The sequence below is a fragment of the Propithecus coquereli genome, unplaced genomic scaffold, assembly GCF_000956105.1.
Source record: "Propithecus coquereli isolate 6110/MARCELLA unplaced genomic scaffold, Pcoq_1.0 Scaffold14, whole genome shotgun sequence".
NCBI lineage: Eukaryota > Metazoa > Chordata > Mammalia > Primates > Indriidae > Propithecus > Propithecus coquereli.
Genome location: NW_012138302.1, coordinates 1,212,266 through 1,237,426, shown reverse-complemented (window position 1 = coordinate 1,237,426; position 25,161 = coordinate 1,212,266). Strand labels below are relative to the sequence as shown.

The 25,161-nt window shown below is 42.8% G+C and overlaps 1 protein-coding gene across 1 annotated transcript in view; it reads left to right on the top strand.

The window, feature by feature from the left end:
- The window catches only part of USP13 (ubiquitin specific peptidase 13 (isopeptidase T-3)), a 105,271-nt gene that overhangs the window by 63,093 nt on the left and 17,017 nt on the right, over positions 1-25,161 (top strand). Inside the window, exons 11-17 of the mRNA XM_012639387.1 lie at positions 7,285-7,410; positions 8,493-8,646; positions 10,967-11,141; positions 16,814-16,902; positions 19,475-19,597; positions 21,332-21,358; positions 24,333-24,476. Coding sequence (XP_012494841.1) covers positions 7,285-7,410; positions 8,493-8,646; positions 10,967-11,141; positions 16,814-16,902; positions 19,475-19,597; positions 21,332-21,358; positions 24,333-24,476 — 838 coding nt within the window. The remainder of the gene's footprint in view (positions 1-7,284; positions 7,411-8,492; positions 8,647-10,966; positions 11,142-16,813; positions 16,903-19,474; positions 19,598-21,331; positions 21,359-24,332; positions 24,477-25,161) is intronic.

Below are 25,161 nucleotides of genomic sequence, written 5' to 3'. Positions count from 1 at the left end.
TTAGAGCAAAGGTAATTCTTACACGAGCAAGGCACACTGTTTATTCAGTCTGTGAATAATGACTGCTTGGAGCCCTCATCTCTCCTCCTCCCCACTGGATTCAGTGGCCGTTGTGCAGTAGCCTAGATCTCCATGGGTCTGAGGCTTGGAGGTGGGAACCACTCTGCTGTCTGGATCGAGGTGTGTAACTGGTAGCACTTGGGCCATACCTGGCCTTGCAAGTATGTTTTGCTTGATCCACACATAATATCTGAATTTTCAGCTTCTCTCAATCACTCAGAACCTCTGGCAGTCACAGGCCCACAATGGCAACTTGAGCCAAGTGGCAGCCCTCCCTTCATGGGACACACAGTCCCCAGCTGGCTCTAGTTCCTTTGTGACTCGTGACCTGACTGGGACCCTGGGTATTGGGTTCGTGACCTTTGATCTAGATGACTTGTAAACCCCTTTCCAGTTCTGAGGTGCCATGATCTAGTGGTCTTGAAGAGGGAATCCTGATTGTGATCAGTGTACAATGTGCACCCTGGCAGCGGTGGGCCAGGCCCGTCCAGCTAGGCAGGAAGCGAGTGGGTCTTTTGTTCGAGTGTCAGTAACGTTCCTTTAACACTCAAATAGAGCTTGAATTGACCATGATTTTCTGTGTGGCCCTGGGGGTGTCCGTTTCGAGCTGTTACTCAAACAGAAAACAATTCATAGCAAAAATCTCCACTCCCCTTGACAGTGGAGGGATTACTTTCTGAGGCATCAGGATTTTCACTGGCAGTTGGTTTCAAAGGAACCAATTTGTGAGAATCTTCCTTCTGTCAGGTGTCAGGGTCCCTTTGGTGAGATGGTCCTGTCCCAGGCCTCTGGTGTTTGTGACTCGTAGATGAGGCTGAAGTGTCCCAAGGGAGGAAGAAGATGCCCCGAGGCAGAGAAGGGGATAGGTTATGAGAGGAATGTGTGGTGGAGAGGAGAGAGCATGAAGGATGGATCTGAGCCATGCGGCAGGAATGCCTTTTTACAGGACCACCACCACCACCAGTGATGCGAATAACCCGCATCACATAATGCTTGCAGAGGGCCAGGTTCTTCCTGTGTGTTCACTGATGGCCGCTGAGTGGCAGAGCTGGGAATTACACAGACACCTTGGCTCCCGAGTCTGTGCTTTGTTCCACTGCACTGTCTATCCTACTTCCCTGGCAGTTGTTCCAGGACTTGTTTCAGGCTCCTGGTGCCTCAGTGTGTGGGCGGTGGTGGAAGGATGACATAGGGCAGTGATCCCTAACCTTTTTGGCACCAGGGACCGGTTTCACGGAAGACAATTTTTCCACGGACGGAGGTCTGGGGGAGGTGGAGCTCAGGTGGTGATGCGCAGTCCGGTTCCTAACAGGCCATGGACCGGTACTGGGCCAGGGCCTGGAGGTTGGGGACTGCAGACATAGGGGACGTTTGAAGTTTGCAGAATCACCAGGTAGCCTAGTAATGTGGGTTTCTTACTTGTGCCTTACATCTTGGTACATTTCTAGGATATATACTCCCTGGTATTAAATTGGTCTGCTGTAGACTAAGTGAAATCTGGTTTTTAATATATGCATGCTTAATAATCATTGTCATCTATAAGAAGACTTACAATATTTGTTTGAGGCACTGCCATTTTTACTTACATTTGTTGAACTGATTTTTAAGATTAAATTGCATATGCAATAGGTAATACTTAACTATACAGGGTACTTTTTTCTTCAAAAAATATATTCCTGATCTTTATGCATTCTAAGGCAGTGCTTTCAAATGTTTTAAAGCTGAATACTCTATAACTTATTACTCCTTCCAAAGATAACATGTTTTCAATAGCTCTGTATTCCAAACACACAGTGTTTCTTAAGTAACAATTTATTTGATTTCCCATCTAAATAATCCTGGACACATAGTTGCTGGTCTCGACTTTTTATCAACATAAGATAACCAGTGTTCTGCTTTGAGGTGATTAGTTTTAGCTTTGAACATAAGAGCTTTGTTTCCCTAGGTTGGGCAAATGTAACATTTGTAATTCACCTTTTTAAATAGCTTGGGAATGCCCCCTCTCATCCTAGCTTAGGAGATTTGGGGTTGGGGGCTGGGTTAGGAACTACTAGTCCAAGGTTTTTGGTTTAAGGTTAAAAGTTGAAATTAACAAACTCCATACACCTGTGTTTTGGGGACAGGCAGAGCTGTATCTGTCTTCCTTTTATTCCTGTCGTCTTCTAAGTACCTATGCAAGCATTGCTCTGATGTGATAAGAAGCCTCAATCTTGCTGCTTGCTTATTAATTAAAGCACTAGGATCAGAGGAATACAAGTGGACAGTGTCTGGCTGTCTGCATGGTGCACTGTGTTAAACAGAGAGTCCTGCGTAAGCATTTGGGAGAGATTCTGAACACTGTAGTCCTCTCTCTAATTTTAGCTGATCTGTTTTGCAATTGCTGATGGAGAAAGTAAGTACAGTATCCTATTAATACTGCAGTTCCTTAGGTGGTTGCTATTTTGGAGACTTTCTGGGCCTCCCTATTATAAAGTTAGTGGTCAGGACTAGCCATTGCTTCAGGTGTCTGAGAGCCAGCTGTCAAGTGAGCATGCATGCTCCCTGAAGGCAGGTCCGACTCTTGGTTGATTTTGGTCTCTGCCTCTTGTGTTAGGCCCATGCAGGACACTCGGGTGATATCACTGACTCATTGCTAAGTAGGAAACATGCTTCCTTTAATTCAATTCTTTGGTTCTTATTTTGAGTTTTTTTTAAGGGAACAGCTTTATCCAGAGCCTGACATATTTTTTTAAGGAAAAATTATTTAATTTGCGTATGTGCCTAAAAGTAGAGAGCAAAGTGTAATGAATCTCCATGCACCTATTGTGCAGCTTCAGTAATCACCATTCTGCCAGTCTGGTTCCATCAACCGCCTAAACGCAGCTCTTCCCTTCCCCTTCTGTCTTCTCTTTTCCCTTTCCTCCCCTTCCCCTCCTTTCCTTCCCTGCAATATTTTAACACAAAATCAAACCATCCTTCTTTCACCCGTAAATATTTAGTTATGCATCCGTAACTATAATACCTTCTTTTTTCATTTAACATAAATATTGTGTTAAAAGTTATTTAAAGTGTTAAAAGCACACCAGCAAAATCAACAACCATTCCTTACTATCATCTAATACCCAGTCCCTATTCATATTTTTCCCTGTAGTATCAAAGATATCTTTCTAAAGTCTCCTTCCTTTTCTTTTTGCATGCTATTGATTTATTGAAGGAGCTGGATCATTTGCCCTAAGATTGCTTTGAAGATTGCTTCCTTGAGATATTGTTTGACTTGTGTTTTATATAAGGTAGTGATAGATCTGGAGGCTTGATTAGATTCGGAATTAACTTTTTTAGAGCCCGACTTTAATGCCTAGATGAGAAGTGAACGTAGTAATAGTTGAGCATGGGAATGAGTAAGCCCTTCCCTCTGAAATCAAAGATAGAATGGGTGTGGGGCATGGGTAGGCAGGTGGGGCCAGCTGGTGATCAAGGCATTAAGCATGGAGTAGCTGAGTTTGAACTAAAACGCTCCAGCCCAGCTGTGAGCCTCAGGTCTGCAGTGTGATGTGGAGAGGAAGAGATAGCAACTCCCCCGTTAGGAAGCTTTTTCAAATAGCTTCTCAATGATCAACAATTCTCAAGCAATAGCTTCACTTCTGAACAAAGGATTAAGTAAAGCCAGTGGAGGGAAAACAAAGGCATGAAATGGGTACAAAACGGGAAGAGGTGTGGGACGGGAATGAATGAGACTGGGCCATGGTCCAAGCGCAGGGCTGAGTTTGGGGTGTTTGTTGTGGTCTCTGTTGAAACTTCTCCTCCTGGTTATAGGACCACGCGATGGCACAGAGCAGCAGCCAGCATTTTTGAACTTACTGACTTGTTAAACTTTCCAAAGCAGCTTCTTTCTGTGGTGTGTGCTGGGGACTGGCAGCCACACCAAGCTGTAATCACAGCTTGTGAGAAATAACACCGTCGGCAGCAAGCGGTGAACACATGCTTATATGAATGCCTAAACAGAAATGCACAAATGTGAAAAGATTTATTCCGAGTGGTGCCTCCGTACTGTGCAGAGTGGAGACTTAATTGCTGGTCTGGCCACGATGTTGTCCCTCGAGGTGCGTGGTTAAGAAGGCTAACTCAAACTCTGAGACATGTTGTCTTCTCTTTTTGGCAGCTAGCAGGAGGGACTCAGGGACATCAGAGATGATGTGTAGGCACCTGTATACCAGAAACAGGATTAGGACACTAGAGGGAGGGAGCAGAGAGACTTTTCTAGTTATCTGACCCTGTACCAGTTACTTAACACCTCTGTGCCTCACTTTCCTCCTCTGTCAAGTGGAGATAATAATAATAATCACCTCATGGGGTTGGGTGAGTTAAGCAAAATACACATATAAAATGTTAAGAATGGTTCATGGCACCTAGTAAGTATTCATCCAAGGACCTGGAATTGTGCCTGACATTTTATAGCACTCAGTAAATATCTGTTGAATAAATGCATAACTGTGACCCATGATATGAAGCTAAGGCATTGTGATCACATGCTTTTGTCAGCTGATCCTATGTGGACATACATCAGCATTGAGTGAGGAAAGTTATACCTTCTACGTAGTTTTTAGGAGGTGTATATACAGGTAGTAAAATTAATTGTCAGGTATGAATTGGTCTTCACCTAGCAGTGGCAGCACAACTAAAGCCATGCACGTATGTGAGCTGGTCATCTGTATGTAGGTTCCGTGTCCTCAGATGCCCAAATGCTGCCACTTTGGGGAATTCCTCATGAGCTACCAGCACTGTTTCGGGTCCTCCGTAGTTCCCTAGCATTTGTTATAGATGCGTGTGTGTCTCTCATCTCCTCTGTTGTCTGTAAATACTAGATGACTAGATCAGATATGTTTTCACCAAGACAGGAAAATTCATTGGATTTTTATTAGAAAACATTGCTTAGAACACGTCCATTGGAGAGATGTTATATGCAGAGCTGCCGGTTGGCCTCAGGGAGTTAGATAAAAGACTTTTGTCATACCTGCTGCATCCGACTGCGATTCTGCAAACCTGTCATGGCCCCCAGACCATAGGCATTGACCTGGATGTCCGTGAAAACTCAGAGGTGTGAGACGTGGCCTCTACCTGCCAAGGCTGTGGAGGTGGGCCGGAAGCAGGCTGGAAGTCAAAGTATTAAATAGAAGGCAGTTTGTGCTCTGGACTTCCGAGGAGAGGAATGTGGCCTGGAGGCTGAGCAAGGGGAGGCTTATGGAAAAGTGAGGAGGTAGCAGCATTTGCGGGAGGATTTCGTGAATTACTTCTTTGGCTGGCTGATAAGGTGAGGTTTGGTTTGCTGAGCCCTAGTATGTACCTCAGGGCCTACTTCTTTGTTTTTGCTGCAAAGGAACTCGAGTTCTGAGCCGAACCTGGAGTCCATTCTGGTTCTGCTGTGTTAGCTGCATGACAGTTGGGTCCTTAAGACCACTTTGAGTTGAAAGACCTATGTGGCACTTCTCTGCCAGTCTCAGTTTCCCTAACTGGGATAAGAGCAGTGCCTACTTCCTAGGGTCATCGTGAGTGTTAATAAGGTTGTCAGATGGGCTGTGCTTGGAGGAGCACTCAGGAGGCAGCTTTACCAGGTGCTCACCTCCATCACGAAGGGCAATGTGGAATCCTTCCTGCCCTGCCTTTTCAGAGCATTGTAGACAGATCTCCTAGATGTCCAGCGATTTCCTTTAGATTACCAGGATGAAAAAGGCCAGTTCACATCAGAGCCAGTCTACTGCTTCTCTCTTCTTCCAAGCTCAGGAGTCTGAGAAAACAGGAGGGTGAAGGGCTAGCACCGGTGTCCTGGTTTTTTTTTCAGTCCTTGCTCCACCTCTTTGCCTCCTTCCACCTTCTTCTGGCTCCTCCCGTCGAAGGCCAGGGGATGGGGAGTTGAGAGAAGCGGGCAGAATCTTCACTTAACCAGCGCCTTTTGGCTTCCCCTTGGCTGCCACATGTTCTCTGTCATGGCTGCGCATTAGTGGTTCTTGAGAGCTGCCTCCCCCCACCGGCCCCCCCATCACCCCAGCCTCAGGGACCTTACAGGACCTTTCCCTGATGCCATGTCCAGCTGATCTCCGTAACCTCTACCTGCTCCCCAGCCCGAGCATCCTCGGCTAGCGGACAGCCCACCTTCTGTAGGGTCCTTCTGAGCTATCCTTTTAGGCCCTGGGAAAATCCAACATCCTTGTCCTGCCAGAGTTGTCCATGCTGCCTGCTCTTCCCACACTGCCCTCCTGGCAGCTGCAGCCAGCCTCCTTCTGCTTCTCCAGGTGTGGGGCAGGACGCCCCGCTCCCTACAAGCTCCTGCAAACTCCTTGTGCTCTGGTCCAGAAACAGTGCAGGGTGGGTTTCATGAGCTCGAGCAGCTCGGCAGCAGTTCCCTGGGCCATGCAACACCATTGCCCTTTCTTGCAAGTACTTGCGAGTACTCTGTTCTTTCGAGGGGTTCTCTCCTGTACCCCCATGGGAAGGGAAGGAGAGATGCTCCAGAGCTCTCCTCTCCTGTAACTTCCTTTATTTTATTTTGTTTTGTTTTGTTCAGTTTAGTTTAGTTTGAGACAGAGTCTTGCTCTGTTGCCTGGGCTAAAGTTGTGTGCCATGGTGCCAGCCTAGCTCACAGCAACCTCAAACTCTTGGGCTCAAGCAATCCTCCTGCCTCAGCCTCCCAAGTAGCTGGGATTACAGGAGAGCGCCACCATGCCCGGCTAATTTTTTCTATTTTTAGTAGAGACGGGGTCTTGCTCTTGCTGAGGCTGGTTTCAAACTCCTGAGCTCAAACGATCCTCTTGCCTCTGCCTCCCAGAGTGCTAGGATTACAGGCATGAGCCACCGTGCCCAGCCTGTAACTTCCTTCAGAGGGGCCCTGCTCCCCAATGAGCCTCTAGCCTGCTCTCAACTGGGCTGTGACATTTGGCCACCATGTAGCAAGTCCTGTGAGGATGGGTGAAGTGCCTGTCTTTAGAAGGTGGGGTGTTTATTACCTATTGTCCTTAGTCTTGAGTCACCAGAAGAGTCTCATGCTGTTCTTGGTAAGGTTCATAGTGCAGGGCCTAGTACACACTAAATGTCCAGTGACTGTCAGCCGTTATCATTGTTTACCCTCTTTGGGCTTCAAATTTGTCATCTGAAAAATGGGTTTTTTGCTATGGTAAGCCCTGCTCTGCTTGTTACTTAGGGCTGTTAATATGTATGAAAGTATTGTAAATCGATTTTATTTTTATAATTTAGCCTCAACAAAACGGGATCTCTCCACGCATGTTTAAGGCCTTTGTAAGCAAGAGCCACCCGGAATTCTCCTCTAATAGACAGCAAGATGCACAGGAGTTTTTCTTGCACCTGGTGAATCTGGTAGAGGTGAGTAAGTCAGTTTTCTCAAGTGCTCAGAGGGGCTGTGAGGAGTGTGCCCAGCCACTCGGTGCTGTCCACAGTGGCTTGACCAGAATGCCCCCGTACTGTCTTCCTACCTCAGTGTCTCCCCATTGAAGCGGGTTCAGAATCGGTTTCTTGGAGGCTTTCTCTGCTCAGCCCGCTTGCTGTGACTGCTCCCCACGCCCTGCTTTCTAGGCACGTGTGCATCTTTCTGTGCTCCTTTCAATCTGTACACGTTACAGGAGTTGTCAGTTATTTCACTCGCCTTTTTTTTTCTGGTCTCTGTGACAAAGCTCCCTGAGAGCTCTGTGTGGTATTTGGTGTCCTCCTGCCACTGCTCCGGGATGGTCACTCTGTGCTCACAGCAGAATCGAATCATATTAAATGCGGTGGTTTTTAAAAGCCGCTGAGAATTCCTGAATAAAGGCTTTTTTCCCCCTTAAAAATATTTTTTTTTTCTGATTACAGCAGTGTTCTTTGTGGAAAATATAGAAAACACAAAGGAGAAAATCAAAATCCCTCATATTACCAACTCCCACAGCCATCGTGCACTTGCTGGCCTCTGCCCCTCCGGTCACTGCCCGGTCACACAGCTGTCCCCATGTGCTGTTTTGTAAGCAGTGCTCGCACTTACCCTGCTATGAGTGTTTTGCCGCATCGTTACCTATGCTAACGGAGCATGATTCTTTTTTTATTTCTATTTAATTCACATGAACCGATTTATAGAATCATACATGCCTTTATTTTTTCAGGGCAGTCCTTTATTTTCTCTCCTTTCTCTTGCATTATTTCCTTCTCCTTTCTTCTCATTCCATCTATGTCAATCCCTCTCCCGTGATTTTTAATTTAATAATATGGTAATATTAATTCACATGATGAGTTATATTTTATTTGGACTTTAGGTCAATTCCAGTGTTTTGCTATTAAAGTGCTCTGGTGAACTGGCATGCCCAGAGGAAATGTTTGGTAAAGTCGGATCTTTACACCAGATTTATAGTTGATTTTATGCTAATTTTTAATGGCCTAATATTCATACATTTACTAACCTGATGTAATCCAACCTTCAGAGGAACCGCATCGGCTCAGAAAACCCAAGTGACGTTTTTCGTTTTTTGGTGGAAGAACGTATTCAGTGCTGTCAGACCAGAAAAGTTCGCTACACAGAGAGGGTGGATTACCTGATGCAGTTACCTGTGGCCATGGAGGCAGCAACCAACAAGGGTAACAATTTCAAAGTGGGAAATTAGCAATGTGTATCTTCATATGGGAAAACTCTCCAATTGGAGATAATACAATGTAGTCACTGAAAAGTTGTATCAGGGGTAGACCCAGCCAAGATGATGGCTGGTTTGCACATCTGTTTTTATCTTTCCTTAGTCCCCATGTGACTTTCTCTTGAGAAGAATCAAATGCATCACAGGTTTTGTGGAGGTTTTATGGATGGAAACTACTTCACTGCCTGTAAGTTTGACCAACTAGTTGGTTTGGAGTCAGCATAATTTTTTGGGAAATTATTGGTAATGGTATATTTAGAAGATTGTTTAACAGCATCATTCATAAGTTGTGCTACATAAGTCTTAGGGAAATGGCCAGAACTGCATTTTTTGAAATTAGACATTTGAGCAGAGGTCTCTTGAAATCCTCCAGCTTTGGCAACTGAGTATTTAAGATGCCTCTCCTGGGAGATAAATTGTGGCAGGGCTCTTTGTAGGCGCAAAGCCCCTTAGAAGGGTCTCTGGATTTTGGAAGAGAGAAAGGGAGGCAGAGATGTGGCAGCAACGCTGGGTTCTCAGGGGAAGGTTCTTTCTCCTTCCGTCAGACTAATCTAGTTCTTCCCAGGCAAACTGGACGAATGGTATTTCTTTGAATTAACATCTTAGAGGCAGAAAAAGGCTAGATTGCTTGTCTCCTGTGAACCGGTCATTTTTATAAAGTTCAACAACTCCCTGGGTGGCCTTTTTTCCTCTTTTTCTGGGAGGATAAATCAATTTATTATGCCAATTGGAAAGTGATGATTACGATGATGTTAAGATGAAATGATTTCCATTTTCTATATGCTCATGTGGCTTTTGACCAGTTTTCAAATTCTTATCTATTATATATGGCAGAAATAAGGCAGTGGGGGGTCTGTGGTTTGTTTCCTTTTTAGAACTAGGCTTAATTGCTTTCTCCTGCCTACCTCAGGGATACCGACTTCCATGTTGTGTTCAGTTCTAAGATCTTCTCTCATTCACTATTTATAATTTATGAGTGGTGACTATTTTTTCCAGAAAGAAGGTTTATAATTTAGTCCCTGGAAATCGATTGCTGGGAACACCTAATGTTAGCACCCTAGATATAAGTACATCATAAACTATGGACTGGGGAATGAATTTTAAAAGCATCCTCAGGTATGTTAAGGAAAACATATAGTGCATAAGAGTACTTACAGATTAATAAATCAGGAGTGATTGGGTGAGGGTCAGGGTGGTGTCAAATACAGAAGAAATGACCAGAAAGGCCATTAAAAACCCATACAAAATTTTGACTGTAGGTTTCCAGGAGAAGATCTGCTGACTTTTGGCAGGTTCGTGGCCTGCTCATTTCTTTTTCCCTTAGTATTTAATCATCTGAGTCGGGGTGGTACAGAGAGGCCTTCTAGGTGGGTAGCCCTGATATCTCAGCACGGTCTCAGCAGTGGTGGTTGGTATCCCGGGATTTGTAATGGTGGATAACTTCGGTCCTATGTTTATCCTCCTCCTTGGCCCCACGCTCTGTGGGACCTATGACCTCTAATCATAGCTGCTGGTGGAACAGAATCAGAAAATGTGTAACACTGGGTCTGTTCCCGACAGGGAGCACAGTGGTAGTTCTTTTTGCTTTTATCTGTTTTTTCCCCTCTTGATTGTTTTATTTTAAAACAGCTTCAAGTTAACAGGAATGTTTTTGTTACTTTTCTGTGTGTGTGTATGTCTGATCGTTGGCAAAACTTGATCTCTTGACACGCCTTAGCATCTCTTTCTGGCCTCATCTGTGGGGTCGCTGAGGGAGTGCTGGTCAGGGTTCTAAGTCCAGCTTTGTCAGTGATTGACTGGCGTTGACCTTGGGCCTCAGTTCACTCAGCAGGGCAGTGAAGGGCCTGGGAAGAGGTGAACCCTCGGATCTCTTTGAGCTGTAAAATTCTCTGATGTGAAGGCTTTGTGTTTGGAGGATGGCGTTTGAATCATCCCAGGCTTGACCTTTGGACAAATGAAAGACCGAGTTCATGTGCGTATGTGTTGGCCCATGGTCTGAACCTCTCGCCCAGGCTCACGGGGCCTCCTGCCAGTCTCAGAGGGGAACAGGCAGAAAGACGTGACCGGCTCCACGTTGCCTGTCAGTGCGGCTCTAAAGACAGCCCGAGAACAGCCTTTCCGCGGCTTTCTCTGGCGCAGTCAAGGAGAACAAGTGAGCAAACCTGGCCCAGCCCAGAAGCCTTCAGGGAGGACCGTCCAAAGAGGGTGTTTTTTGTTTCTGGAAGATAAGAGCCATTGCGAGGTCATTCATTCACTCTTTTACTCAGATGAACTGATTGCTTATGAATTGACGAGAAGGGAAGCGGAAGCAAACAGAAGACCCCTTCCTGAGTTGGTTCGTGCCAAGATACCATTTAGTGCCTGCCTCCAGGCCTTTTCCGAACCAGATAACGTGGATGATTTCTGGAGCAGCGCCCTACAAGCGAAGTCTGCGGGTGTGAAGTAAGTGTGTGCGTGCGGTGCGGTGGCAATGAGGTGAGGAGGGGCTTGGAGAGGCAGGGACAGGGGTCGGGGAGAGGTGGCCGGGTGTTATGTGAGTCTGTGTGTGCTTGCTCATGCGTGTGGGATGGGATTATGATTCACACACCCTGATTGTCATTGACTTCTCTTATGAGACCTGTCCAATAAAACAGGCTTGTGATTTATATTATATGTAGGGAGGGGATGTCTGTTTTTAAAACGCAAGGTTGTGGTTTATCCTCTGTAAGGAATTCGCCTTTCTCTCCCTGTTTCTCTGTCTGTCTGTCTCTCTTCTTTTGGTGAGAAGGTACAGCCAAGAAACACCCCCTACCCCCAAATAGCAAGAATGTTATTAATGAAGAAATTATGAAAACACTTAAGGCAGGCTTCAGTATTTGAACTCCATTGTGATATATTTTAATTTCATAATTAAAGATTTGGTCTAGAACTTGGTTGACTCTGTTCCTACTTGGAGACGAGGAGTCTTGGGGCATCTCAAAGTGGACCTAAGGGTTCCTGAGCATGGCTCAAATGAGCTGCTCAGGGTTTGGTCAGGAGATGTCCTATTTTCACACTGTGAAAATAGTTGTTGTCAGGTACATACAATTTTTTTTCCCTTTACTCGCCACCTTAGTTCATTTGATACAGTTGAGTCCTTGTCAATACACTTTATCTTGCTGTACTTAATCAGAAAAAAGTGCTTATAGTGACATAAAATGAAGGGAGGTCTGAAAGTTTGGCTCTGGGAATTTCACTACTTTTAGATATTCTTTGGCCAGTTTTCTTCACGGCTAAGGTGGAGCTCTTGGTCAGTTGTAATGGTGAGTGAAGGATGAAAGAGCTGGCTGTTTTTACCACAACATCAAGTAGCGGTCAGACCTAAACTATTTATTCTCTGTGAAATCCATCCTTCAGACTTCTGCTTTGTTGAAGATTATAGACTTCGTTTGTTAAAAATGGTAAAGTAAAACCAATTTATTTCAAACACTTAAAAAAAGCCTTATTTTCTTAAAATAATTTTTTAAAAGCTCTATATCCAAAGAAAGATTAATAGTTCATTCAATTATCAGTTGTTCATTTTTGGGTAAGTTTTCACGCTAGGACTGCTCAGCTGTGGTGCGTGGGTGTTTGTATGTGTTGTGTGTTTGCACGTGTGCATGTGTTCATGTGTGCGCGTGTGGGGGTGTATGCGTGTGTGTGTCTTTGCAGATAACAGTTGGTGAGTTGAAGTGTTATTAATAAATGTGAGAGATACACTTCACTGTCACTTGGAGACATCTTTGGGCAGTTAGAAATCTACACACTCTAATAGTGGTGGAAGCAATTTCTTTAATCACTGACAATGGGTTGGAGATTCCTTAAACATTTATCCTTTTCTGTTTGTGCTTTTGTTCTGATTATCGTTGGGAGGTGGAAGGTGATTCTGGGGCCTGGAAGCCTAGGAAGCCCCCGGCGTCAGGCTGAGCTGCAGAGTGGGGGGTGGTCTTCATCTGCCTTTTCCATGGCTGCCCCTTTCTGCTCTTCAGAAAAGTGGCCTGGTCTCGTAGAAGTGCAGGCTGTGACATACTCTCTGGGCCTGCCTCTCTCTGCCTGTGCCCTGCCCGGAGGGAGCCTTCACAACACTTGGAAAAGGCCCATCTTTAAGATGGAGCTGGGAGGCATTAGCTTTCCACAGATAGATTCTCCGAGCCCAAGACTAGTGGTCAGATCTGGATTCTTCTCCTGTGTCCACTTCCTACCTTATCTTCTGTCCTGGGCAAAGTCACCACCTACTGTCCTTCCATCTGTAATGGAGGAATGACGCTTGCTGACCTGAAGGTCTCCTCAGATGCTACAAAATATTTAGTTGTAGGCAATGCTAGCATAACTATCTGGGCTCCTTCAGGAGGGGTTTCTGTTTTCGTTAGTCCTTCAAAGGAGATATTAAACGTGTTTTTTTTCCTTTTTCTCTGTATACACGCATGCTCTTGTATGTGACTTTTATATACGTGAAAAGAGTTAGTACTGGGTGTATCACAATTGTTAGTAATTGAAACTGGTCCTTGTGGGAAAGAAAAAAAACAATATTTGGAAAGAAAAAACAATATTAAAGGCAATAAAGCAACTATCATTTATTGCACATTTATTATTGCCTTGTGTTTAAGCACTTCCATCAGTTGTCACATTTATCTTCTTGGTAGTATCAAGCAGTAATCTTAGCAGTTACCATTATTTTCCCATTTTATAGATGAGGAAATAAAAGAAGTAACTGGCCAGTAAGTGGCAGACGTGGGATTCGTTCAGGTCTGATTGGGTTCAAAGCGTGGACTCTTACTGCGGGTTGTAGGGGAGCCCACACTGCTGTCGTGCTCGCTCATCCTTGCATCCTGGAACTTGGCTCATTCCTATTATGCTTTATCACGTTTCAAATATTACCTTTGCAGAAACCAGTTCTGTGGATTTCTAAAAGATCTTTTATTTTTATTTCCTGCAATGTAGGCTGTGACTCAGCCTACGTTTTGTTAATTTGGGGCCTTGAACTTTTCTTTTGTTAGAACTGGAGCCTGAAAGACCAGGAGGAGGCAAATGGTGTCCTAAACATCTTGGTGGATCTTGGGTCAGTATGGGCCAGACATAAAGACCCTTGCACTAAATGATTCTGAACAGACCGAGTCTGGGAAGAATATTAGTGTTTCGAAAGTCCACTCACCAAGCGAATGCTATTGCTCCCCCAGCGTATTGTAGGCAATGGGTGGAACAAGACCTAATTCTTGCCCTGGCGCAGCTCACGGATTAGGGTTGCTGGGGGAGATTTTTGCTTAACTGTTATTTATAAAGAGAAAAGCGTGATGTGTGGTTCCAGAGCACAGACTCTAGGTAGGTGGGCAGTGTTGAATGCCCAGTCTAGAGCTTACTGGTATGTGACCTTGGCCAAGTGAACTTACCTCCATAAGCCCCTGTTTCCTTATCTGTAAATGAGGGATAATAATAGTGCTTTCTTTATAGGGTTGAGGTAAGGATTAAGCAAGATAAGCCATGTAAAGTGCTTTGCACAGTGCCTGGCACAGGGTAAATATAAGATGATGCAGTTGTTATTACTATTGTCTTATCTTTCCTCCTTTCTTTGGCCTTGGGATATATAATTTGAATGTGGTCGATTAATTATTATATCATATTTTTGACATTTAGTGGAAAGAGTAGAATTGTCTTTTTTATTTGCCAGGTTTTCAATATAGTAGACAATATCAGTGTCAGGGAGAGGTAGGTATTTTTTCTTAATCAAGTCTTCAGGGTACTTTTGCCTTAATTATAGTTAGTAAACAATTGATATATTTTAAATAATGTTAATAGATTGTCACAGACAACACATAATTTTTTCAGAACCTATTCTAAGCACTTTATATGTCTTAATTCATTTAATTCCTGTAACAACTCTTTGAAGTAAATTTGCTATGAGTCTATCTAGACCTTTTGAATGATTAACATTCTAATGGTCTTTATTAAAAATGTGTATAGCTTTCCAAGGAAAATTTTAATTCTGGGATTAATTTTTAGAAATGAAAGAGTAAGTAGAGCATAATTTATAACTTTGCTGGATTTAAGTAACAAACTTGATGTTCCCAAACTGCAGTAAATAAATGAAGAGATTGATTCGAACAGATATATATTGAGCAGTTACTACATGTGTGATTCAACTTGAGACTCTGTAGAGGTTACAAAGATGAATAAAGAATGTGGACACCATCTAAACCTGCTTTCTAGTACTCTTAGGTGGGTAGCTACCCCTAACGAAGTGATGTGTTAAGTTATCCCCAACCTGGCCTCCACTACCCCTTCCCGTGGTATCACTAGCTGATACCTCACCTAGATACTGACCACAGAGCAGCTCCAAGAGTGTCAGGGCTCCTGAGTCGCATTTTGGAAATACTGATTTACCAGTGGCTTTTGGTTGATTTCACTGTCATGTGTTTTCCAGATTTTAAGTTAATGTGGTAAGAAGACGAGGGCAGAAAGGTAACATTTTACATTAGTTGAAAATATCATCATACCAGATGGAGTTTGTTGGTATTTGGTGCAGTTGAGGACTTGGCAACATTTAGGTAAGAATGATGTTTATTACTGCTTCTCGGAAGATAGGAAAACCTAATTAGGGATAAAATACAACTTTTGGACAGTGAGGCAGGATAATAGTAGGCTAATGAGGCTCCTATTTGATAGAATGATAAAGTTCCTGTTTTCTGAACGGCTCCTTTATATAAAGTTATTGACTTTACCTTTCTACCAACCTCGTGATGAAGAATTTAAGACACAGAGAGTTTAAATAACTTGCCTGTGGGTAAAATACAGGTCAGTGACAGACCAATTCAGTGTTCAAGGCTAAAATGGATTCTAGCTCTTTCCTGACAAAATAGTGTACTTAATTCCTTAGGTATTTGTAATACAATGCTTTCTAGTGTGCCAAGTGGTTTCACATTATTTCATGAGCATTGCACAGCCCTGGCAGGTAGATATTATTGGTAAATCCATATTGTAGATGTGAAAATGGAGCCTCTGGGAGGGTCAGTGATTTGCCCAGATTTGGAGTGAATGAAGTGACCTATCCGAGACCCTTTGACTCTTTTTTTTGGTCCAGCACTCTGTACAATGTCTTCTCTTCTACACTAGGGGGCAGCAATGCACTTGCATTTGTTTTCTGAATTCTGAGAGGATGCATGCCAAATATAAGGCAGGGACTTAGATTTGAAAAGTGAGGTCTGGGGGAGGGTGTTCTAGAATCTTTTATTTTAAAAGGTACCTGTGATACTTGTCAACACCTTGCTTTCTTTTTTATATGCATCTACCATACCGACATTGATGGTCAAATAGAAATGGTTGTCAAAAACAAGATGATACACGTGGAGTGAGTGAGCTAGAACGGGGGCATGAATTTGGTGTACAAGTTGAACAGTCTGTTCATAAAATTGTCAAATCCAAGTCCAGGCAATTGAGCCTTTCTGTAAGTTTTAAGAGAACTCAAGATATTGTTCATAAGTATTAATTTAAAACTTTAAGGCCCAGATTTAGATATTTTATATACTTATCATATATACACGTACATATATACATACACACACATACACACTCCATGCATTATGCAGTAAGCATCCAAAGTATCTAGTGTCTACCCCTAGGATCCAGGTGATCATGGATGTAGGTACAGTAGTATTTTCATGATAGAGGTTCTGTATGGGAGTGGAGGTGGGGGTGTTTCAGGATCACTTGGGGAGATTTTCCAAATCCCACATATGGACGCATAATGCATGCATGCCCATAAACACTTACAAAAATATACACTAAATTCTAGCAAGGATTTTAGAAACATAAATGGTTGAAAAGCACTTTCAGAAATGTAAAATGTCACAGCAAAGTATAAATACTAATTTTGAAATGGCTCCCAAATCATTCTCAAGGCACAACATCCTCCCACGTTAAACATTTTCTTCTTGTGAAGAGGCCAGGACAAATGCACAGGAGTGAGTGAGTGTGTGTCCACCTAGATGTCTGTGTTTGAGTGTTCCTCCTCTTCAGTTATTGGAACAGCCAGGTGTGCCTCAGACAAAGCTTGTGATGCTTCATGAACTGTATTCACAATTCTTATTGCTTGTTTCATTGATGTATCCCCTTGTGTTTCCCAGAACATCTCGCTTTGCCTCATTCCCTGAATACTTGGTAGTGCAGATAAAGAAGTTCACTTTTGGTCTTGACTGGGTTCCCAAAAAATTTGGTAGGTATCTTTTGCATGCTTTTGCTTAAAACATCAAATTAGCCATTTAAAAAACACGGCATGTGAAAGAGCCCATGTAGTTGGCTGCGACAAACAGTTCCCTTTCACTCTTTTTTCCATCATTCTCACCTTTCCCATCATATACTCTTTTGAATCAGAGTATATGATAAGCACCAACAATAAAAACTGCCACTGCTAACCCACCCCTTCAGTAATGGGTTCTGGAATGACTGGATTCTAACAGTGAAAACAGAATCCTTACATTGTCAAATAAATTGCATTTCTCAGACTTTAACGTGCATATAAATTACCTGGGATCTTGGTAAAATGCAGATGCTGATTTAGCAGGTCTGAGGTGGTCTGAGGTTCTGTGTTTCTAACAAGCTCCCGTGTGGTGATGCTGCTGCTGCTGGTGCCGTTGGTCCAAAGACAAACTTCGAGTAGCAGGTAGTTGAAGACATACTCTCCTCTTAGCATCTCTCCTCTGCCTCTGAGGCAGGCAGGTGTGGCTAATGACATGCACTTAAATCATACAAATTTTATTATGATAAAATAGTCAGCTGCATTAAACAATCAAAAAAGGAATGTGATTTTGTCTTATTTGGCCCTTCTTCTTGCTAATTTTAAAGGACCTTAACCATTGTTAGAGGTTAGTTTTCCAGACAATGCATAGAAACCCTTTGTCTACCACTATGATCTAATATGAAGGATGTTATTAGCTTGTCCTCAGGGGTTTGAAAGAATGTACAGAAACCCTTAGAAACCCCCAGCACTAATAGTTACATGGCAGCTGTTTGCCACGTGAAGTTGTGCTGGGCTGTTACTGATTCTGCGGGAGACCCTTGCGTTCCCTGGTAGAATAGTTTTGTGAGCAGGAGGGAGGCAGAGGTCAGGATGCTGGTCACTGGCTTTTCTTCCATGGACCTGAAATGTACCTGAGAGAGAAAACTGACTTGTTCTAAAGGCTTTGAACTGCTTTGGAAACAGTTTTCTTATTTTTCTTTGTCCTTGGACTTTCGGTAAAAGACCAAAAATTGAATCAGGTGTCATCGATTTGCTGAATTTAAAGGAGCCTCAAAGTTCTCTTTAATGAACCCGAATTTTTCTCTTGAGGAACAGTAGTATTGATTTTGTTGGTCAGACTTTTTCTTTGGTTTTGCTGGCCCCCCTGAAATTTAATTTTTTTAAACTAAGCTTTATTCTTTAGGTGGTTGTTTTAAAATAGGTATACGTACCTGGCATCATAACTGATTTTGGGGACAGTATTTTCAGGTTTTGTTTGCTAGCCCAAATGACATATCCTGTACCAATATTTGAACCCGTTTTTTATTATTTCATTTGAATATGTATAGTACTAAATCTTGACAGGCTATTATAAGACTGACAAATTTTGTATTTGAGTAAGTCATCATGATAACAACTGAGCCAAGAAGTTTAAAAAATGCGCTCTGAAGACTAATACACTTGAGATTCAATTAATTTCTTTAAAACTTCATTCTTTATTGACTACCTTAGTTAGAATGTCCACAGCACCTGTCATGATCTGAGAAAAAGCATAAACTAGGGATTGCAAACTCAGATGCCTCACAGGGACAGGGCAACAACCTGAATGAAAGGAGTGGGCTGGATGGAAGAAACACATAGCTAGCTGTCTTGGTCTTGCTTGGGTATTCCCGCTTTGGGTAAAGACATGGGTTAGAAAAACATTTCCCTGCCATGAGATCAGAATAACACAAACGTGATGCTCAGGTCGTGGATGTGAAAGGGAGCGGTGGGATCTGTGTCGCACTGTTACAGACGGCACCATTGTCCAGAGGAGAAGCTGGAGACCAGCTCTAGAAGGTTGTTACCGTAAGAGAATATGCTACAGCTTTATGTTGTTCAAAATAAGCTGGGCATCTAGATTTTTATATGAAATCTTCTGATTTAAAAATTGGAATTTGTTGCCAACATTTTTTTTTTTTTTTTGAGACGGTGTCTTGCTTATCCCCCTGGCTAGAGTGCAGTGGCATCATCGTAGCTCACAGCAACCTCAAACTCCTGGGCTCAAGCGATCCTCCTGTCTCAGCCTCCGGAGTAGCTTGGACTACAGGCACGCGGCCACCATGCCTGGCTAGTTTTTCTATTTTTTGTGGAGACAGGGTCTAACTGTTGTTCAGGCTGGTCTTGAACTCCTGAGCTCAAGCAATCCTCCTGCCTTGGCCTCCCAGAGTGCTAGGATTACAGGGGTGAGCCCCCACGCCCAGCCTTATTGCCAACATTTTTGAAACATCCAACAGAATATGTCTGGGCCACAAATAGTCTATGGGCTGCCAGTTTGTGACCTCTGGCTTAACTGATTTGTTCTTGTTCTGTGTGAAATCCTGCTACCTGCTGTATTTTCCCCAAGTTCTCGATTAACATGTAATTAGTCTTGAATTTGCTGGTCCACTGTTGTATCCCAGGCAACTGAAAAGCATCCCTTAGCTCTGCCTTAGACACATGTATGTAGAGGTAGTAGTGCTGGTTTTATAATAAGGTGATTTATGGGTTTTAGGAGAGTCCAGTGAATATAATCTCTCTCATTTTGCAGATGTTTCTATTGATATGCCAGACCTACTTGATATCAACCATCTCCGAGCCAGGGGGTTACAGCCAGGAGAGGAGGAACTTCCAGACATCAGTCCCCCCATAGTCATTCCTGATGACTCAAAAGGTACCATCTCCTGCCAGGACGATGTTCTCTACCTGCCCACCCTCCTCAACAGGAAGAGTCACTTTTTCCCACCACTCTGTTGCTGCCACCACCACCCATCAGGGGGTCCCTTGGCTCCCTTCCTGGGATATGACCCACCATAGGCACACAGAAGGGAGGCGTGGCTGCACCTATAAACGTAAAATAGACGTTGGAAGAGGCACAGACCCATTATGAGTGGTTGAAACGGACAGTGTTTAGGTTATGTTTCCTCTGGTTTTGACTCCTTCCCTCCCATCCTCTCCTTTCCCCAAGTGGGAAGAGAAGGAATGTGTTTACCCCCTACTGGAAAGAGAAGGAGTGTGTTTTCAGCAGGTTCTTAGTTTGGGGGAGCTGAGTAATTCTTGGGAGTATCTTTGGACAACCAGTAGGGAGAATTCAACAGTGCGTGTTGGTTTTAAAAATCTTGACCGCATCTCACCTCTGCAACACTATTACTGCTTCATAGCAAGGGAGAGGTTTGACTTTCTCTTTCACGCTGTGACCCCTAAATTGGTCATTGTTCAGAATACATAACTTTTTTTTTTTTTTTTTGAGACAGAGTCTCACTCTTTTTCCCGGGCTAGAGTGAGTGCCGTGGCGTCAGCCTAGCTCACAGCCACCTCAAACTCCTGGGCTCAAGCAATCCTTCTGCCTCAGCCTCCCGAGTAGCTGGGACTACAGGCATGCGCCACCATGCCCGGCTAATTTTTTCTATATATTTTTAGTTGTCCGATTAATTTCTTTCTATTTTTTTTTTAGTAGAGACGGGGTCTCGCTCTTGCTCAGGCTGGTTTCGAACTCCTGAGCTCAAACAATCCGCCCGCCTCGGCCTCCCAGAGTGCTAGGATTACAGGCATAAGCCACCGCGCCCAGCCAGAATACATAACTTTTTAAAGGAAAAGAACATGCAAAAAATAATCACCTCACCTTTGTGTGTTCAAAAAGTGTCAGAAAATTTTTGGTTTAATTATTAGCTCAGTTATTCCGATGAGATCCATTTTATTCTGGCTTTGTTTGCTCACCTGTTTACTGTTCATGTTCCTAATGAGTTCATTAGGTAAATTAACTCATAACAATAGAGCACTCTAGGCCCTTCTATCAAAGGTTTTCTATCAGTTGAGCAGTATATCTTGCTGGTGACCATGGCCAGGTGCAAAAGAGGAGTAAGGTGAGTCTGGGAGGAGCAAGATAGAATTCAGATAGGCATCTGTGTTATGTTGCTCTCTGTGCGAAGTCAAGTGCTAAATTGTAGAAATGGAAAGTGGAGAAGGGATATCCCGGGTCCCGTAGTACAGGTGGGTCATTAAAGGGGTTAAAGAAAGATCGGTATGAGCATCAGAGAAATACAAGATGGTTTAATAGTACTGCTCTGGCTCTCTCTGATGTTCAGTTAGAATCCTTGGTTTGTAATTATATGGAGTTCTTAGAGATACAGGGAGAGAAATTTTTAGTTCATTCAAATAATAATCAGAACATCATGTTTTATATGATCTAAATGCCTAAAACGTGTTATTTGCTCTCGTTGCTGTAAGGACTTTATGTTATGCGGGCTGGGTGGTCTGTGTGTGGGGTTGAGGGGCTGAAGACTGTGTGGGGTCCCTTGTGGGGTGTGGGGAGGGTGGGTTGGAAATGTTCTGGATCAACTGCTTTTCTTTCTCTAAAACTCTCTGACATGGTTTGGTCTCATTTTCTGTCCTCTCCCTTAATTTCCAGATCGCCTGATGAACCAATTGATAGACCGTATGTATCTTTTAAAATATTTCTCAGTGTCCTACCATTGTTATTAGTCTGACATATTTGTCTGTGAGAGTGCAGTAAAGAGCCATTGTTGTGTACGTGTGTATGTGCCGCCTTCCCTGGGTGGCAACAATGCTTTGTCTGCAAGTCAAGTAAGCAGCAAATGTAAACCAGTGACATGCTGATTAAGTGGGTGTGGTTCAGGACAGTGACTATTAGCAGGGGAGCCAGCCGGCCTTGAGTTGGAATCTTGGCTCTGCCATTTATGACTGTGCAACTAGAATAATTAATTTACTTACCTTCCCTGAGCCTCCAGTTTCCTCATGTGTGAATGAGGGATGATGATACCATTTCTTCCCTCTTTGGCCACAGAGCAGGCCTCTTTCTGCAATGATGGCGTACTCATTGAAAAAGTGGGCAGTCACTGATTACAGACACATAATGAAGACACACAACTGAACAGGACATGGTAGCATTAATTAATACTCTTGACGATATTAGTTTGATTGGATTGTTTGTTAATTTTATAGCCTTTTTGTTCCTTAATCCTATGGGAGTTGATACTCATGTTTTTCCAAAAAGAACATTTAAAAAACCTGCTAATAATGAATATTTAGATATTAATTAGGAGGAAGAGGGAGTGTTTAACACTAAATACTCTGAATTGAATCTTTTTGTCTACAAAGTCCTTCAAGAGACTAACTACTGTTAATTTAGGAGTTCGAATGTTACACATTGCAAATGATGGATTGCATAGCTTACTTAGACCTTCATGTTTCCTTTCTTGGGTCAATTATGATTTGCTTTTTGTCAGAAGAGCTGTAAAAGTCAGCAAGTGTTCTGGCTGTTGGACAGTCTGCTATGAACTTAACATGTGGCCCAGTAAGGTTAAGGGGAGTCTGGGACAAACCATCACCACTTTGAATAATCTATTTGTAATAATGGCTGATAAAATTTTTGAATGCTTACCATGGGCCATATTGCGTTTATTATTCCATAAATTCTTTCGACAGTCTGTAACTTTACTCTTTATACAAGGTCCCATCTGATTATCACAGTAAGATTGGTGGGGCAAGTAACTTTTTTACAGATGACAAAGCTGAGATCCTAGAAGGTTCAGAGACCCAAGGGCTGGGACCAGAACCAGGGCTAGGAGTTAGCGTGCTTTTTATGCCACTAGACTTTGCCAGCATGTGAGGGGTTTGCTGGTTGCCTCTAATCCTGCAGAGAGCTGGCCTGCAGAGTCTCACCGCAGGGGAACTGATGGGTGGCTGAAACTGCCAGAGGAGTCTGCTTCTGACCGTGAGCACACGGCCATTTCCCAGTATTTCTGGTTTGGCCACGCAGTTCCTCCTGGATCTAAGAATGCTGTCTTATCAACAATTGCTTATAATCAACATGAGAAATTAGAACTATCTGGGATTAATTGACATTTGCATCTTACCTTTCTCAGATTTTTAAAAAGAATAACTTTGGTAATTTTCTTATTATGAAAGTAAAAAGACATTTAGAAACTATGGATTAGCAAGAAGAATCATTCATGGTTCCATCACCAGTATTAACATTTGGGGTATGACCCTCTGCTGTTCTCTACCTTTACCTGGCTCACTTTATTTTTCACAGAATTGGAATTTTACATTTCCACTCGAACATTACATACATATATATATACTACTTATTAAACCGTACTTCTTAAACTGCGCACTGGGGAACACTAGAGTCTTATAAGATGTTGAAAGGTGTTCTACACAAAGAGTCTCATAGTTTCTTTACTGTAGTAGGATTCTTTGTTTCAGAACTTTTGAGTTTTCACTATGCTAATACACATTACGAATTTCTAAGGGCAGAATAGAATATGTAGATTTTAAAAACTTATTTGACCGTAGAAACCCTGTTTTTGATTCAACAATTATATCTCTCAGAACACTAGGATGCCGTAGAACACAATTTGGAAACCACTGTTGTCCCTCGTCATTTGTTTTAACATTTGACCTTGATAGGGGGTTCTATGTATCTTCCTTGTAAGACGGAACTGTGGTAAATGCATTTTAAATATAATATTTGTAGAACAGATATCTCCATTCCTCAGTTCTTCTACTGATTGCCAGAAAATTGGCAGAATTTTCAATAGAGTCCTCAGGACATGGAAAACACAAGGGATGTATTTTGCGTTGCTGTTTTCTCTCCCCTTTTGGTATAATTTGAGAATACTGTGTATGTGTGTGCATGCACACACATATACATGTGTGTATATAATGTGATATAGGTATGTATTGATATATACACATGTAGGTATATACACACATATGTATAAACATACAAACATGTGTATACATATATACCCACACAGATGAACACATGCACATCTACCTATATCTATATATTATTGCCAAAAGAAAATAAAACCCTTTGTGTTTGAGCCCCAGTTAGGTTTGTGAAGCTCTCTCTTTTAATATTTTAAACTTATACAATTTAAAAAGGCATTCTTTCCTTCTATACTTAACATTTGGGCTCTCAGTTTTCCAGAGCTGATTACTTCCTATGATTACGGGATGTCTCTAAAGGCCTGCTGTAACTTTCTGTGAGATTTAAGGAACAGGCTTTTTGGCCTGTAGAGAATACTTTTCTCTTGAAATTTCAGTCATAGGAGAGGCTGCTGTAGAGGTCTTGAGAATGACCTGAGAGGCTGAAATGGCTCTGGGAATACACTAAATCTCCCCCATATGAAATTAGAGAATTGTTTTTCAGTGCTTGGATCGTCCAGGTAATTAACATAGTTCCTATTTAGGTGAAAGATACAAACTCAGCCCACATAGCTTAATATTTGGATGGCTTAAAACAAAACAAAGTTAAAACATTGTCTATACACCCAACAAAACAGTACTTTCTTTGGGTAACGTGGATGAGAGGGTGAAGAGCAGCTGAGACAAGAGGAAATAGTTCACTTTTTCACCCCGGACTCCTGTGTGCTCCGCAGCGTCAGACATCGACGAGTCGTCAGTGATGCAGCTGGCCGAGATGGGCTTCCCTCTAGAAGCGTGTCGGAAGGCCGTGTACTTCACCGGGAATATGGGCGCCGAGGTGGCCTTCAACTGGATCATTGTTCACATGGAAGAGCCAGGTCGGTGATGGGAAAATACAACGGCTTTGGCGTCTGACGTGGTCCTCAGTGACGCTAAGCCTTGGTCCCTCCATTTTCCCTGTGGATGTGCCCCTGGAAAATGACTTTTCAGCTCATAATCTGCTGCAGTGGGGGACAAAGTCATGACATTCATCTTTCTTCTTCTTTTTTAAATAATAGCTTTATTAAGATATAATTCACCCCTTTAAAGGGTGTAATTCAGTGGCAAAAAGACCATTAGAAAAATGTGGGGTAGACGTTAGCTAAGAGATGATGAGGACTTAAAATGGAAACGTGAGCTTGAAGAAATGGAGGCCATTTAGTTGCCTTTTTAAAAAGATCTACCTTATTAAGATACAATTCACATATTCACCAATTTAAAGTGTGCATTTCAATGGTTTTTAGTAAATTCACAGGGATGTGCAACCATTACCACCATATCATTTTAGAACATTTGGTACCCCGTAAGAGAAATCCTGTACACAGTAGCAGTCACTCCCGTTCTCTTGCTCACTCCAGCTCCTGGCAACCACTAATCTGCTTTCTGGATGTATGGATTTGCCTACTTTGGACATTTCATATAAATGAAATCATTATGAGGTCTTTCGTGTCTGGTTTCTCTCACTTAGCATAATGTTTTCAAGATTTATGTGTGTGTGGCATATATTGGTACTTCATTTCTTTT